Source organism: Natrix helvetica (genome assembly GCF_964273705.1).
Source record: "Natrix helvetica genome assembly, chromosome: 4".
Taxonomy (NCBI): Eukaryota; Metazoa; Chordata; class Lepidosauria; order Squamata; family Natricidae; genus Natrix; species Natrix helvetica.
Window position 1 is genome coordinate 26850337 of NC_138550.1, and position 17364 is coordinate 26867700.

The following is a 17364-nucleotide window of genomic DNA, read 5'->3' on the forward strand; positions in this document are numbered from 1 at the left end:
TTTGTTGCAACTTTTCAACTGTGAGGCTAGATACAGGCAAGTCTCGTTCACCAAGTACTTGTTCAGTGTTTGAATTTACAACGGTGCTAAAAAACAACAGCTTTAAAGAGTATGACTACTCTTTAAAGTTGTGTCTATTGCAGCATCCTTGCACTGAAATGTTTATGATTCAGTCACTTGAGAAGTGATGCAAATGTATTTATGACAGTTATGGCACCCCATGGTCATGTGATTGGCACTTGTGACATTCACAGGTGGCTTCTGACAAGCCAAGCCAAGCCAAGCAGGGAAGTCAGCAGGAAGTCATAAATTGCGGTCACGTGACATCATGCTTAATGACTTGCAGTGATTTGCTTAACTACTGTAGCCAGAACTGACATAAATTAGTGTGGTCACATGGCAACACGCTTAATGACCACAGTGACAGAGTTGTTGGTACCGTTTGTGACTTGGTAAGTGAAAACTACCTATAGTAGTTTAGTACTGTATTTTGGTCATCAATAACAGAAGAGTCTTGAAAGTCAGAGACTCAGTTATTCTACTGATTATGCCATCTTACTTTGCCATCCCTTAAACAGGAAATCAGGAAAATAAAATAAGAAAGAGTTAAAAAGATGAAAATGACCAATAGAAATAGCGAACTATAGACAAATTGATTGTAAGTTAGAAACTGATACATTCTTTTGTAATTAAAACAAACTTTTTTTTATAATAAAAATACTTTCCCTAAATAATTGGTACTGTATATGTGTACCCTGCTTATCCATACTGTTTTAAAATGATAATAATGATTGATGAATGAAGATTAAAGTTTTCTGGTGAGCTTAATGGGACTTGAATGTTATTCTTCATTTGGATTCCATTGCTACTATTGTAGCAGTAGTAAGAATTTTATTGTCTTGCATATTTGATTGTGTTGTCGTAAAGCAACCATGAATGTCAGCTGGCATAAAACACAAAATTGCTTACCAGAAAAGTTTGAAGGTGAAATATGAAGAGATTTACTATGAACATAACCTTGTGATTTTAAAACAGAATTAAAACGTGCTTTTAAAATATTTATTAAAGTATAGTCTAGACTGTTAATGTGTATATATATTGAAAAAAACTATTTTCTTGGAATGAACACCACCGACATTGACAAATTAACCATCAGTCAATTGCAAAAGGCAGCTTTACTTGAAACAGTTTATATCCTGGGCAATATCTGTAATACCATCAAACACTCACTTCTGCCTATCCCAGCCAGATTACTAGCAGGAAAATATTAGTAGCATTGGGCCCCACTGAAGTCTTGGGATGTGGGACATTAATTGAGTTTATTACTTATGTCTGAGAACCATGTAAGCTAGTAAATTATGTTTTTATTTCACATTTGAATTGTTTCTGTGACAAATAAAACATACATTATTCTTTATCATCTGTTATCATTTTACTTTAAAGCTTTTTTCACACGCTGGTGAAACAAAATAGGTATTTTCAGTTATACTGTTATGTAACTCATAACCCTTTTGTACTTCGTTTCAAATGGAATGGTATTAAAACGTGCAAATTAAAATAATTTTACCTAACAAGACATGTGGAAGTAGGACAAAGTTTTCTTAATAAGATTTTCTAATTTTGCTGTATGTGTTTAATTAAATATCTCTGCCCCATAACACTTGAAATGCACTTTGTGCCAGATTTTGTGTTGCATATTTTAAATGAAAACAAATATTTACTGCTTATGTAGGCTGTGCAAGGTCGTTCTATTACACAACAGGATAGAGACTTGCGTGTTGACTTGGGATTTCGAGGAATGCCGATGACAGAAGAACAGAGGCGACAATTCAGCCCAGGTCCACGAACAACAATGTTCCGTATTCCAGAATTTAAATGGTCCCCCATGCACCAGAGATTACTGACTGATCTACTATTTGCTTTAGAAACTGATGTGCATGTTTGGAGAAGGTAAGAGACCATTCATTTTCTAATAATGAGTGTGATAAAACACATGTTTCTTTAATATCTTCACGGGTTTATTTTTAATATTCTAAGTCTTCTTGCTGAGATCTAAATACCAGTTGGGCAGAATTACATGAGAAAAGTGAGGCAAAGTCTTACCTAGTGAATTATGATTTTTTTTTTTTGAAATTGTGAAACTTGACAAAATGGATAGGTTGTTCTGTGATATAAGGTTTGACATCTGTAAGCTAGATTCATATCCAATCTGACTCATTTGGATGAGGAGAACAGCTGGACTCTGCTGTATGGGTAATGTTAACTGCCTTGATAGAATCAGTGCTGTACACTTTCTCTAAAATCAGTCTCTCCATTCTGCTGCATGAGATTTCTGCCACCCTCTGATCTTTTTTCTGGAAGGAGGGTTGTGGGAAATAAGGACCCTAAAGAAATTGATTATCTAGATCAGGAGTGTCAAACTTGCGTCGTCACAGTGGCATCATGTGATGTATCGCGACTCCCCCCCTTTGCTAAACTGGGCGCAGCCGTGGCCAGCGTGTGATGCATCCGGCCCATGGGCCATGAATTTGACAGCCCTGATCTAGATTAAGGCCCCTCATGAGATGGAAACAACATTGTACAGCAGATAAGTTCCATTGGAGGCTGAATAGGAGGAAAGTACTATTCAGTACCATTGACCACAATATCCTGAGCAGCCAGCAAGGGCAGAGGGAATACTTTGTAGTGATTCCAGGGCAGTTAGGAGTATTCTACAGTATGTCAACTGTACTGGTTAATAATAGGCTTCTGGATGCAATTCAAGGTATTGGTTGTTACCTGTAAAGCCTTTAAGGACCTTTCCTCCAGGCTCTGGGGTCAGTGTGTGTTGATTGGTTGTTACTGTGTTTGCTGTTTCCATGCTGAGCATCTCTTTTTGTTTTTGATTGTAGTTTGAATGTTTGTTTTTAATCTATGCATTGCTGAAAATGCATTTAGAGATTACTTTGGTAAAGGAATGAAAGAGCTTTTAAGGACAGGAGGAAGGAGCAAGCCTAAACAGTCGAGAAATTGAAGCTTTTTTGAGAATGAAACTCAAATCAAAATGTCCCATCTTGCTTTTGTTTAATGTAAAATGGGAGAGAGAAACTTGGCTTTCAAAATTCTGTTATACACTACAGCCAGAAAGTTGAATTTCTGGAAACCCTTTTCTTGGTTTGGCTTACCTGAAAGGACTGAGATTAAACTTGTAAGCCTCACAAATTTCTCAACACAGAGGTATCAAAACTTGATTTTAGAACTTGAAGATGGCAACAGATCCTTGGGCATCCCACTTTCTATAGAAAGAGTTGTCAAGACATTGTTCCAACCAATAGTAAGTGAAATCACATCATGGACTTGCACAATGCCATGCTGCAACTAACATAGCAATTGAGGGAAAAATTTGCTTCAACCAGACGCTGCCCTATAACTTGTGTCTTCATTTTCATGGAAATTCCTGGAAAACAAATGGAAAATGGAGAATTGCTCAGGATCAGTATCTGACTTTCACAATTCAATGTTAATTTTTATGGAGAAATTGGCCAACGAAATTCATCACAGAGACCTCTAAGATTGCCTTTGTTCTTAATCTACTGAAAGATGGGGTTACAACAGATTGTGTCCCTCATTGAGGATATTGGATAATTTTAATCCTCATGTAAAGTTTTAGAGCTCATCCAAGATATCAGTAGCAAATTGGAAGAGTTGCAAGGTGAGCCTAAACATAACTGAGTTTGTGAATATGTAGTTTATTTTCAGCTGTAGAGATGTGGATAGGAATGAAGTTGCTCAGATTGAGCAGGAAATGTGCTGATGAACAGATACACACCAGAAAATTTGGAAGAATTGTTTCAACAATGTTGGTTATAATATGTGTGGCTATATAAATGTTTTAAATAAAAAATAATAATGTGTTAAATGATGGATGACTGAAGGAATTGAGACAAAGAGGAAATAATTGTACATCCTCTCTTCACTCCAATCTCCTCCTCTGTGGCTTTCTTACGTAACTGGGGAGAATTCACAAACTTTCTTTGACTCAATCACCCTTTCTTGTGGCTTCCTTGGCCTCCAGTTCTGGAGAAGTGCAGTGAAGACGTCCCTGTTCTCAGCAGAGAAAGAGAATGTGTGATTTAAATTTGTATTTCTACTGTAAAAACTTAGGATACCTAACTAATATGCACATGGTTAAAGTACAGATAATCTGAGCCAGTTACATATTGCTGCAGCATGGAACTGCAGGCCACACAACAAGCTAGTGTCTGAATCTATCCAGAACTTCATCTTCAGGAGGTTTCTCAGGCTCCACTTCCATAAGCTTGGCACAGAAGCTCTCAGACAATTAAGAAGAAGTCACATAACTGACAAAAAGCAAGTGCTCTTTATTATTCTTATTATTCTTTATACATTCTCTGATATAGAAATATAGCTGTTCACTCCTTCAGGCTTTGGTGTAACAACGAAATTCATATGAATTGCTCACACAGCTACTAGAGAAAGTGAAGCTTGTGGAAACAATTGTCAGGCAATTCCTTTGAGTTGCTCCCATTTTGCAATGTACTAATGTACTCTACAGCTGAAAATAAATTAATATATGGAATTTTTGTCATTCTGCATCATAAGTTCTATTCATGTCTCGTATTGGGCATAAATTGGATGTAAGATCCATGGAGAGCAAGACACAATATCTTTCCATATCAAAGGTCTGAGTAGCTTACCACTTTTCTAAACCTATGGCCATTAGAGATCAATTACCCAATGCCTCTTCAGAATTGGTGAATTACCTTACGAAGGCATGCATATTTGCCAGATTGGATTTGGCAGGTGCTATAATTTGATCAGAATGAAAAAGGGTCATGAATATTTAACAGATTTTTATATGTATAGTAAATTTAAATATATAGTAATGCCCATTTGGACTGATTAGTTGTCCATCAATCTTGGATATATAATAATATACTTAAATGATATACTGATTCTTTCCCCAGAAGGTCCGCTTTGCACAAATTTCAGAAGTGTCTTTTCTGAACACTGACTTTTTCCTAAGTTAGAAAAATATTGATGTTCCCATTTGGACTATTTGAGTTACTAAACCTCTACAATCAGGATATAGATGAAGCCTACAAAAACAGACATCTAGAAATTTGAACAATGTCCAGTGTTTTCTGTACTTTGCTAATTTTATAGAATTGATACATAAGACCATGATTTTAACTTCTAAAAAGTAACATACATGGTCTGTTCAAGAGCATGCACTTTTCAAAGGCTTTTCAAATCTTTCTAGCATTTGTTGTACAAACAAACTCGGACCTGCCTTGGAAGCTGCTCTCTAACTTTCATTAAAGGGAAATCACTTGCCTTATACCTCTTTCACTCATATCTGTCAGTGGGCCAAGCTGTTCTTGAAAAACCAGCAGGTTTTCTTCAGCCATTTCCTTCCTTTAACCCTGGGAAAGGAGGAGTATGAGAAAAAGAGTCATAATAAACCTATGTTTATTCTGCAAGGTGTAAGTGTGGGCAGATGGGAACTGCGGGCTTTTAAGAGTTTGTTAGTATAAGGACAATGAAATTGAATTCTGGTATTTCTTGATATAGCTCACCTTGAAAAGCTGGCAGCTTTGAATTTTGCAAGCCTGTTTTTCTTTCTGATTCCTCTTAGAATCTCTTTCATGGATTCCTTTACAGCATCATTCCTACGTCGTTCTTTAGTGCACAGAATCTTCAGGGATTTTGCCTCCAACCTCCAAAGCATTTCAGTTTAAAGCTTTCTTGATTAGGTCTTCCATGCTTTAGCTAATATATATACATTACCTGCTATTTGAGTTGCAATCCATGTTATAATAGTAGTTCTTGACCCAGATTGGATAACAGCAGTTTATATTTCAGTTCCCTCTCTAAAATGGTTTTTGGTCAACTTGTGAGACTTGTTAGATCAATGTATATTTATAATTTGATATCACAAAAGAGATAAACGTTGTAAATGGATGCATGTATATGTGTTGTTTATTGTTTTTCAATGGTTCCCAATTAGATTGATTTCTGTGATTTTTATCTTTGCAGTAGCAACTGCCTTTATAGTTTTACTTATAGTCTTTCTTTTCTTTTTCTTTTAATAGTCATTCCACAAAATCAGTTATGGACTTTGTCAATAGTAATGAAAATATAATTTTTGTACATAATACAATCCACCTCATTTCTCAAATGGTAGACAATATTATTATTGCTTGTGGAGGAATTCTGCCACTGTTGTCTGCAGCAACATCCCCAACTGTAAGTACAATATTTCCCTCTAATGGATAAGTTGCAAATTGCACTGTGTATTAGTAACACTTGTTCTGAGCACGATTTTCTATAGAAGAAGAAAATATTCACATTTTTCATTTTTTTAAACTACAGGATGTACTGTACGCTTTATGCCTTTAGCAAATTTGTATACAAAAATTATTTCAGAATAATAATTTATTACTTATATATACAGATTTATTATCTAGGTATACTGCAAAAATCAATGGTATAAACAGAGCAAATTACATTGTTTTGTTTGTATATCATAATCCTATTCTTAGCTAGTACTTTATAAATTCCTTTTTGTAGTACAGCTAGTATAGCTTAAATGCAGATTTGGCATAAGAGCTATTAATAGTTAGTCATAAAAGTATATTCTGCTAAAAAGGGAGAAAGAAGATTTCGTTTAACATGAAGTTAAATGCATTTGTAGTATCCTTAAATTTTAAAATGAGAGTAAAATATCATTGAAAGAATGATATTAATATCATTTAAAAATAAATTGTTTACTTTATCCCAATATAATATATTCTGCTTCCTTTTAGAAAAGGCTAATATACCTCACCAAAATATAATTTGAAACATAAGGATTTTGTTTTTTTAAAAAAATAGTTTTGTTTCAAAATTGATTTGACTGTCAAATCTGAGACCCTGTTGATGATGCAGAACAAGTTATGCATTACATCCTCTGCTGCCCAGCAGCCCTGCTTCGGGTCACACAGATCTTCCTTGGGAAGGGTGACCCGGAGACCAATCTCCAGGGCTGTATAGTGGAATTATCAAGGCATTTAGAAGGTAAACTTGCTTGGATTCATCTCAGTTGAATTCCAAGTGTGGAAATTTTGTGAAGGTGCCCAGGGAAATGGAACTGATTCAGTTAGACATGAAGAAGTTCCTGCAGAATGCAAATATCACCATCCGAGTATTAAATCCTTGCTCCTCTTGACTGGTTAAGGCTACCTGGATGGTATCATGTGGGCGGGTCAATTTTGTTGGTAAATTTTTCTTTGGTGGAGGAGGTGGTTCCAGCTCCTTTTAAAGAGGTGCTATTGTGCTTCTACTCAAGAAATCATCACTGGATTTTCTTTGTTAGACAATTTTTGTCCAGTCTCCACCTGCACTTTTTAGGAAAAATGGTCAAGAAGGTGGTGGAAACTCTAGAACAGTGGTTCTCAACCTGTGGGTCGGGAACGACCCTTTCAAAGAGGTCGCCTAAGACCATCGGAAAACACATATTTTTAATGGTCTTAGGAACCGAGACACCAATTTTATGGTTGGGGGTCACCACAACATGTGGAACTGTATTAAAGGGTAGCGGCATTGGGAAGGTTGAGAACCACTGCCCTAGAAGATCCTGGAGGAAAGAGATATCTGGACCCTTTTCAGTCAGATTTCAGGCCTAGATACAGGACTGAAACTTCACACTTATGGATGATTTCTGGCAGGAGTGGAATGGAGGTATGCTTCCATCTTTGCTTTATTTGACCCTTCTGTGGCTTCCAATACAATTGATCATGGCATTCCTTTAGGCTGGCTTGAGGAGATGGGGTTACGTAGTATAGTTTGGTGCTTGTTCACTTTTTTCTCCTGAGGCCAGTCCTAATCAATGTTAATAGGGAGCAAGAAGTCATGGCGCCTCCACTGAGCCCAGAGAGAGCTCAGTGATCTCTCTGCTCCTTTTCAACATCTATATGAAAACTGTGGGTGAGATTATCCATTTCCGGGGAGAAGATATCACCAATATAGTAATGATACCTAGTTATATCTTCATCCCAGGTAAACTGAGTATTGCATGGATGTCCTTTCGCAATGTGTGGGGGTCTGGATGAGGAACAACTGAATCTCAATAAGACAGAGTGGTTGTGGGTGGGTCCCTCTGTACCCAGGAGTTTATCATCTTAGGTCTTGGATGGGGTTGCACCAACTGAGACAGACCTGGTATGTAACTTGGGAGTGTTCTTGGATTCACAGCTCTTGCTTGATGAGCAAGTGGCAGTCATGGCCATGAGGCCCTTTGCCCAACTTCGCATTGTGTGCCAGCTGTGCCTTTTCCTGGACAGGGAGGTTCATCTCCTGACTGAACTATTACAATGTGCTGTACATGGAGCTACTCTGAAAAGTATCCAGAAGCTTCAATTAGTACAGAGTGTAACAGTACATTTAGCAAATTTCTGGATCATATAATGTTTGGTTATAGTGTACAATGCATAAGTTAGAAGTCATTATTGTGTTTGAATAATATTTAAATAATATTTAATATATGTATACACACACAGTGTTTTAAATTAGTAGGTTTTATATTGTTATATATAAAAGAAGCTTTATTAATCAATGTTATACTAATTACTTATTAATTTGAGTTGTATCAATTACAGTGATGCCATATAAGAAGTTAAAGTTTAAAAAACATGTTTTTAAAATTGACTTTTTAAATTGTGAATTAATATCTGATTTTTAAAATATTACTTTCTGTTTTGCCTTGTATTTTCATTTGACTGTAACATTTCTTTTTCTTTTTGTTGTGATCTGTTGTCTGCTTTTGTCTATTGCATGTCCAGGGTTCTAAGGTTAGTATTATTGTTACAAGTTTCAGTTTTAGTTTTTAGAATTAGACATTTTTTTCTGTATGCATTTTTTAATTATTTAGCCTCTTTTTATAAAAATGTTGATACATTATTAAAAGGTGTTGATTGTATAATCTAACTGTAGTAAAAGTTAACTGAAGTAAAAGTGACATTCCAAGGATATTACTTACATACACCATGATGAGAGCGGGGAGGGAGGGAGGGAAGTGGAGAGAGAGGGAGGGAGAGGGAGGGAGGGAGAGAGAGAGAGTGAGTTTGCTTCTTCTTTCACCTTTTTTGGAATACTTGAGCATGATAATATAACTGTTCTCTGTTTCTTACCGCCTGGGCAACACGAACCAAGGATTTTGGCTCAATAAATAAGGAATGATTTAATTGCAACAGTATTAAGAAGAAAACTGAACAAAATGCTTTAACCTTCAATAATAACATTAAAAACGCTGAATATTTTCTCTCTCTGGAAAGAACACCTTGAATGGAAACAGCATTTTTTCATTGTTTCAACTCAAATTGTAGATGAAATGCTATTATGATTAAAACAATCCTTATAAAATTACTTGCAAATTGCAATGGATAACATTAAAATGTGCAAACTGAATAATATTTTCTAATAAGAATAAACAATACTGCCTCTTTAAGGTCAGAAGGTTAGCAGCAAAAGAGCAAATATCTTATGATACTGTAAAACAAAATGGTTTATTATAGCTTTGTTTTCATGGGTCTAACTTAATGAAGTTTCTTGTGCTAACAAAAGCTTTTTAACATAATAATCTTAGTACTTACTATGTTCATAAATTCCCAGTAAGACACTTTTGTTGATTCTTCTGTTATCTAGAATGTCCTGAAGAAGTTCTGTATAACACTATATTTTTATACTGAACATAACCACAAACCGTTCTGTGGCCTTGTTGCTAAAATTATGCAGATGCTAGCTAACATGCCAAACCTTCTGACCAAATGAATTGTTTAACTGGGGACTAATGAAAGCTTTCCTTAGAGCAACTCACTATTTTCCCTGTATTTTAATGAGAAATAAGTCCTGTTTCAGTGTTTGCACAGTGTTCCACTATGAAAATAGACTTTCTATCTTGGTTTTAATTAGTGAAGGCTGAAATAAATTTTTATACACACGCACACACAAATCTATTGGATTTTAATATATTAGAAGAAGGTGTGATTTCTCTCCCTCTCTCTCTCTCTCTCTCTCTCTCACACACACACACACACACACACGTCACACAAACACATACATAATATATCTGTACATAGTTTTATGCAAAAATCAATAGAATATTTTTCAGAAGTGATTACAAAATTATTTCTCATATTATACCATTGTTAAAAGAGACACTGCTGCTTCTCAACATGGAAAATGAATATTGTTAATGTTTTAAAAAGTGTTTTGCTATATTACAAGACATAAATAATTAAACATTATTTAAGTGCATTATATTTACACAGTGTTGGTGAAATTCTTCACACTCTAATGTTAGATATCTTTAAAAAATGAATTTTAAAAGAATTGTTATATGAATAAGATTCACAAAACTATCCTTGGAAAATTACTTATAATTGATGCCAAGTAATTCCTTCGCAACATTCTCCCATCTTCCATAAAATTATCTTTAAAAACAATTGCATGAACTGTGAGCGTGTTTGTGGGCGCAGACATACATTTCATACAGTTAGATGTGGCCTACTAGGAAGACTTTCATGAAAGAAACAGCTACTTGTTGTTTTTTCTGAAATTCTAGGTAAAATATAAATTGCATTTTTTACGTACATATGGCCAATAATGTTTTTTACATTCTGGTCAAAGTCTTACTTCTACATTACATGTCATATTCATGATATTTTGTTCTTAATTTCCAGTGTGAAGAAACACATTTATTCAATGTCTTATTCATTTGTATTCCTTTAATGGAAAATTGAAAATCCATTCGGTTTAACCTACATGCTCACTTTATCTGAAATCAGTTCATATAAATAACTTTCGTTCTAGGGATTTCATATTAGATAGTATGCATGAACAAATATTTTTTCATATTTGTTGCTATTTTACATTATTTATTCTCTGTTTCATCATATAGTCAACATGCAGAGAAGAAATGAAATAAATGTTTGTGCATATAATGTATTCACATGTGCGCCACATTAGAAATCTAACATTATGCCTTTCTTTTCAAGACGGAATTGGAGAATATAGAAGTAACTCAGGGTATGTCAGCGGAGACCGCAGTAACATTTCTCAGCCGGCTGATGGCTATGGTTGATGTACTAGTATTTGCCAGTTCACTAAATTTTAGTGAAATTGAAGCTGAAAAAAATATGTCTTCTGGAGGCTTAATGCGACAGTGTCTAAGGCTTGGTAAGTTTGCCATAGTGCACCAGGTAATTTACATATAGACCAATTAAACTAGGTATTAGTGTGGGAAAGGAAAAAAATAACCTTATGTGGAAGCTCACTTGATTTTGGGTAAGAAAAAATATTTTATGGAATGTTAAGATTTTTAACCTACTGTTACCTCTATACCTGGTTATAAAGACACTTTTGATTTAGCCTTTGTATTCTAAAAGAGATAAATTTCTAATGAAAAAATAGCATTATCATTCAGTCGTGGGATATGTTAATGGGTTTGGCTTCTTTTGAGGCTATTTCTACTTTTCCTCACCTTTAGGGGAAATATGTTGTTCTAACAATTACAGACTCCCCCAAATATAGAAATTAGTAAGAGTTGTTAGTATCTGAACATTCTGTTTTATATCATCATTTAGTTTTCTTCTGATAATTATAATACATCTGTATAAGAAACACATTTTAAATATATTTTTAAGCAAACGATTGATAACATACTATACTGCTCTGAAGTATTATACCTGTTACCATTTTCTTTAGCACTGGAGTACGCAAGCTATCGAAGGTGTGTTGGCCACAAATAAAAATATATAAAATCTGGAGCCTCAGTATCTTTATAGCTGAAGTTCTATAAAATAGTTCCAAACTATCAGTCTTTCTAAGAATTCATTAAGTAAGTTGGTTCAGAACTAGGGAAGAAAAAGATGGCTGATCTTTCAATTCCTGTCAATTGTGTTAATTTAGTGGTACTGTATTAGGGAACTGAGGGCTTTGAAGAAACCGGATAGAAAGAGTGTTGATGCTTTTGAAGTTTGGTATTGGAGAATAATATGGACAGCCAAGAAAACAAATGATCGTTGAACAAATCAATCCCAGAGTTCTTCCTAAAGGCACAAATATTCAGGCTCTTTGGACATGCTTTGTGATGACCTAGCTCTCTGGAGAAGACTAATGCTGGGAAAGGTATACACCACTTTATAATGCCTTGGTAAGGCCACACTTGGAATACTGCATTCAGTTCTGGTCGCCACGATGTAGAAAAGATGTGGAGACTCTAGAAAGAGTGCAGAGAAGAGCAACAAAGATGATTAGGGGACTGGAGACTAAAACATATGAAGAACAGTTGCAGGAACTAGGTATGTCTAGCTTAAGAGAAAGAAGGACTAGGGGAGACATGATAGCAGTGTTCCAATATCTCAGGGGTTGCCACAAAGAAGAGGGAGTCAAACTATTCTCCAAGGCACCTGAGGGTAGAACAAGAAGCAATGGGTGGGAACTAATCAAGGAGAGAAGCAACTTAGAACTGAGGAGAAACTTCCTGACAGTTAGAACAATTAATCAGTGGAACAGCTTGCCTCCAGAAGTTGTGAATGCCCCAACACTGGAAGTCTTTAAGAAGATGTTGGATAGCCATCTGTCTGAAACGGTATAGGGTTTCCTGCCTAGGCAGGGGGTTGGACTAGAAGGCCTCCAAGGTCCCTTCCAACTCTACTATTGTATTGTATTATTGTAATAAACAGATAAACCACTGATTATAGGTGAATGAAGAGAAACAAGAGAAGCAACAACAGTGGATGAACTTACTGTTACAGTGGTGTTTGCTCTGTGCTTGGAAGACCTAACAGACCAAGCTGGGGGCTCATCATCTTGGTGGAAAAAATATGGTTGCTAAGATAAATACCAATTGGTTAATATGTAATCATAATCATTATCTTCAATTATGTGTAATTCATCTCCAATAAGAGCTTTATTGATGATAAAACAACTAAGGAATCTGTTGACTTTGAAAAATGTGGACCCTCTTCCATTTTTGTCATTTCCTTTTGGGGGGGGGTGTCATCTTTACTTTTTAAAAAAATTATTTTCATTAAACAAGACTGAATAAATTTGATAGATAAATTAAGATACTAGATACGTTAAAAGTTCAGTGATACTATCATAATTTATAACAGACTAGCTAAACCAGTATGAGACAAAAAGTGTAAAGAAATTGAGATCTTAAATCTAAACACGATTTATAAATATTAAAACCTTAAAATAAACTTTTTATACGGTCATCCTTTATGCTAAAAGGCATAATCGAAGATCTCTAATTCGAAATCTTAAATTTGCTTCAAAATTAAAAATTCAAGTAGGAATTCCTTGTGTCAGAGCTCCCTCTTGTGGTTCTAAATATCTCATGAGATTCCTAAAAAAAGAAAACATAAATAGCACCGTATAAAGTATAGACAAAACAAAGATGGTTGGAGGAAAATAAATTCAGATAAGGGAAGCAAAGTAGTTGTTATCATCATCATCACCACCTGTAATTGATCTTATCTTGCTTATAAATCAGTTCATCGTTCTAAGAACTATTATAAGAAGACTATTACAAGAAAAAAACATATGAATGGTCAACCGTATTGGCCATTCAAAAGAAGAAAAGTAAGCAGTTTTAGAAATTAATTAAGCTATTTTGGAACACAAAAGCATATGTTCACAAATCCCCCCAAAAGAAAGAAAAAGATGTATAATGAAAAAGACAAGGATTATTAAGGGAATTTTAATTAAAACATGAAGGTTCCATTTGGGAGAGTCCCATTGCTCATCACCGGAATAAACGTAATTGGGATGATTTCTTCTTTAAATAAATTCTATGTCTGTGTAATGGGCCACTACCCAGAGGTGAATTTTGGAAGTAAAATTAGATTGTTTTAAAGCTCAATTGTTATTTATTCTTATTGCTTTTAAAACAATAACAGAAAAAAGGGGGGAAAAAGAACAAAACACAAAAGTAATCATGGATATAGATACATTATCATGAAAAAGAAAGCATAACAAATATTTTAAAAAGGGGGGAAAGAATAAAAAGGAAGCAAAGTATAATGTATCATTATAAAAATAAACAATTGTATAATTAAAATAGTTTCAATTCTGTACATGCTTGCCTAATGTAAATATTATGCTTTTAAGGTTTGCCTTAATGATAAACATAACAACTTAATTACATTTAGCACAAGGGTAAAGCACTTGCATTAAAAAATATTGTAGGCACTGGGAATTATGTTGCCTTCAGTTCAAGCAACCTAATAGACAAAACTAAATAAGTTGAAAGTTAAATTATTTTCTCAAATAGGTGAAATAGACTTATATAAAAATAACCTGAACTTCAGAAATACACCGAGGATTTGAGGAAATACGATTTAGAAAGAGAAATGAAAAGCTTAATCAAAACTTGACTTGGATATAGAAGAAACTTCATAAATTCAAGAAATTAACAAATTTATTTAAATTTATAAAATTTTCATGTTATAGAAACTCCATTTTTTCTGATCTGCCTCAAGCCACAAAATAGCCCCATTCCAACAAGTTTGTATTATCTTTTTAAATACACATCTTTTAAAGACATGTTCATTTTCTTTAGGTGTTTGATTTTGTTAATTGAAATGGGAAGTTAATTTTATTAATAATTGTTGAGGAATATTTCAATTTGATTTGAAATAAAAGCCGTTGCCTCCGATTTTTGGATTTCTGTCTCTTCTTAGTCTTTAATCTCTTGTTTTATCGCAGAGAATGAGCTTTTTTATTGACATCATTAGTTCACTATACAGAAACTTTGCCCTCTGGATAAGTGTAGTAGTTCTCTTGTATCTAAACAGTTGACAGAAATCAATTGTTTTGATTTTTTGGGGGTATATTTTGTATATTCAACTGAAGGTGCAACTAATGGAATGTCATCTTTGTTCCCAGTTTTAAATTCTGCCAACCTTTCTTGGCTATGAGAGTAAGGCAAGTTTGTTTTTGGAAATTCAAAAGCTTGAAAGTTTATTCATTCTAATAAACATATTGCCTTTAAGGAATTTGTGAGTTCTCAACTTCAATCATTAACTTATGTATATCAGATTACCTGATAGTTAGCTGAATGATAGGCATTGCTCTAACCAGGTGTTTCCCCCATTCTTTATGTCAAAAGGGTATAGCTGCCAATGTGACTTTTTTGACCCATACCTATACTTCTGGCTCTGGTTGATCTTTGTGCCTCTTACGGTCATTCAAGATTGTGTCACCTAATTTGGAGTAAAATGCTAAGTAACACCATGACATTTTCATTCCATTTCTTACTAAAAATAAAACAAATAGATGAATTAAGCATCCATTATATGTTATATACGGTATATAACATTAATCCATGAAACATAATAGCTCTCTTCCAAAACAAAAAAAAGAACTTGAACCTTCTTTTCCCCTTCATTCTCTTTTCACATAGTATCATAGCATCATTCACTATGGTTCTCAGGTGACAAAATAATTATACCCCTTGAAAATATTTCGTTCCCACATTACATTCTCAAAATCACAAACAGAAGTACAATTGTTACAAAATATTTTTATTAATTTGCCAAAAATTAAGCCTTACACCTATTGTATGTTAAAGATATGTCATTGCTACATACCCTCTATAGCAGTGATGGCAAACCTATGGCACACTTGCCACAGGTGGCACGTGGAGCCATTTGTCAGGGCACGCGAGGCGCTGCCCTGTCAGCTGGCCAGCGCACATGCGTGCACTGGCCAGCTGAGTTCACCCTTTTTTAAAGCCATTTTTCGCCCTCTCCAGGCTCCAGAGGCTTTATAGGAGCCTGGGGAAAGCAAAAAGAGCCTCCCCCGGAGGCCCTCCGGAGGCTTCATGAGCTTCCCTGAAGCCTCCGGAGCGCAAAAAACCGCCCCTACGGGCAAACCGGAAGTTCACGAACGGACTTCCTGTTTGCTCGGAGGGTTGTTTTGAGCGCTCTGAAGGCTTCAGGGAAGCCTCTTGAAGGTCCCTGAAGCCTTCGGAGTGCTTAAAATGACCCTCCTAGCAAACCGGTTTGCTTGGAGGGTCATTTTGACTGCTTCAGAGGCTTCAGGGAAGCCTCCTGAAGGTCCCTGAAGACTCTGGAGGGCTTCCGGAGGGGGGGGTCAAACTGTTTTGGCCTCCCCATGCTCCTATAAAGCCTCTGGAGCCTGGGGAGGGCGAAAAAAGCATGCAAAAATGGGGGGGGTCACACGTAGTGCGTGCATGCACACTGGGGGGGGGTCATACATTGCATTATGGGTGCAGCACGCCTGCACACGACACCCCTGCACTCCCCCCACTTATGGCACGCGAGCCAAAAAAGGTTCACCATCGCTGCTCTATATTCTAATGACTAATTGACTAATTTGTCATTTACCTACTTTGTATAGTGCATTTCCTGATATATCAAAATATGTTTTTTCTGCTCTTTGTTTTTTTATTATTTTTGAACCATCGTACCTTACTTGCTTATTCTTCTTTCATATGAAATTCATGGCCTTCATTAAGTTAATTTACTATTTTAAAGTAAATATACTTATATACTGTATATTCAGTTGTATAATTTCTCCTGTTGCTGTTATATTCAGCAATAGCAAATAGATATAAATACACAAGATAAATACATAAGATTAAGAAACACATCTAATAGTAATCTTAATTTATCTATTCCTAAATACATCCAAACATAACAATCCTACATATTATGGTAATTCATTTTGATGTAATTTTCATTTTGATTTATTTATTTCATTGCTGTTTTAATGGCTTTATTAATGCATAGTAGTTGTAATTAGTTGTAATTAATACACATATATATCTTTTAATTACTTAGTTTGCTGTGTTGCTGTGCGAAACTGTTTGGAATGTCGACAAAGACAAAGAGAGAAGATAAATAAATCTTCACTAATCTGCAGTAAAACACAAGACACTCTTCAAGGCATAAGTGCAACTACTACTACCAAGGTAAAATATTTTCTTTTAGTATATAAAAAGTGTCCATTAAAAGTGAATAGGAAAAGAGAAAAAGAACTATTATCCAGTATATTAGACAGATAGGGAAAACTTCACAGTTTGATAATTCCAAAATTATTTTCTTACATATTTCATAATATTGAGACAGGATTTGGATTTACTATGAACAGTTGCATTTATTATCAATATACTTCAGACAAGTAGATCTAAGACAGTGGTTCTCAACCTTTCCAATGCCGTGACTCTTTAATACAGTTCCTCATGTTGTGGTGACCCCCAACCATAAAATTGATGTCTTGGTTCCTAAGACCATCGAAAATATGTGTTTTCTGATGGTCTTAGGCGACCCCTGTTAAAGGATCATTCGACCC

At 35.1% G+C, this 17364-nt stretch overlaps 1 protein-coding gene across 2 annotated transcripts in view; it reads left to right on the plus strand.

Annotated features, from left to right (window-relative positions):
* NBEA (neurobeachin) overlaps positions 1-17364 on the plus strand; it is a 370152-nt gene that overhangs the window by 82496 nt on the left and 270292 nt on the right. Inside the window, exons 23-26 of one of the 2 annotated variants that reach the window (XM_081951245.1) lie at positions 1733-1950; positions 6096-6249; positions 11037-11217; positions 16854-16984. In XM_081951245.1, the coding sequence (XP_081807371.1) occupies positions 1733-1950; positions 6096-6249; positions 11037-11217; positions 16854-16984 (684 nt within the window). Of the gene's footprint in view, positions 1-1732; positions 1951-6095; positions 6250-10997; positions 11218-16853; positions 16985-17364 lie in introns of those variants that run through there. The other variant, XM_081951243.1, reaches the window with a different exon arrangement.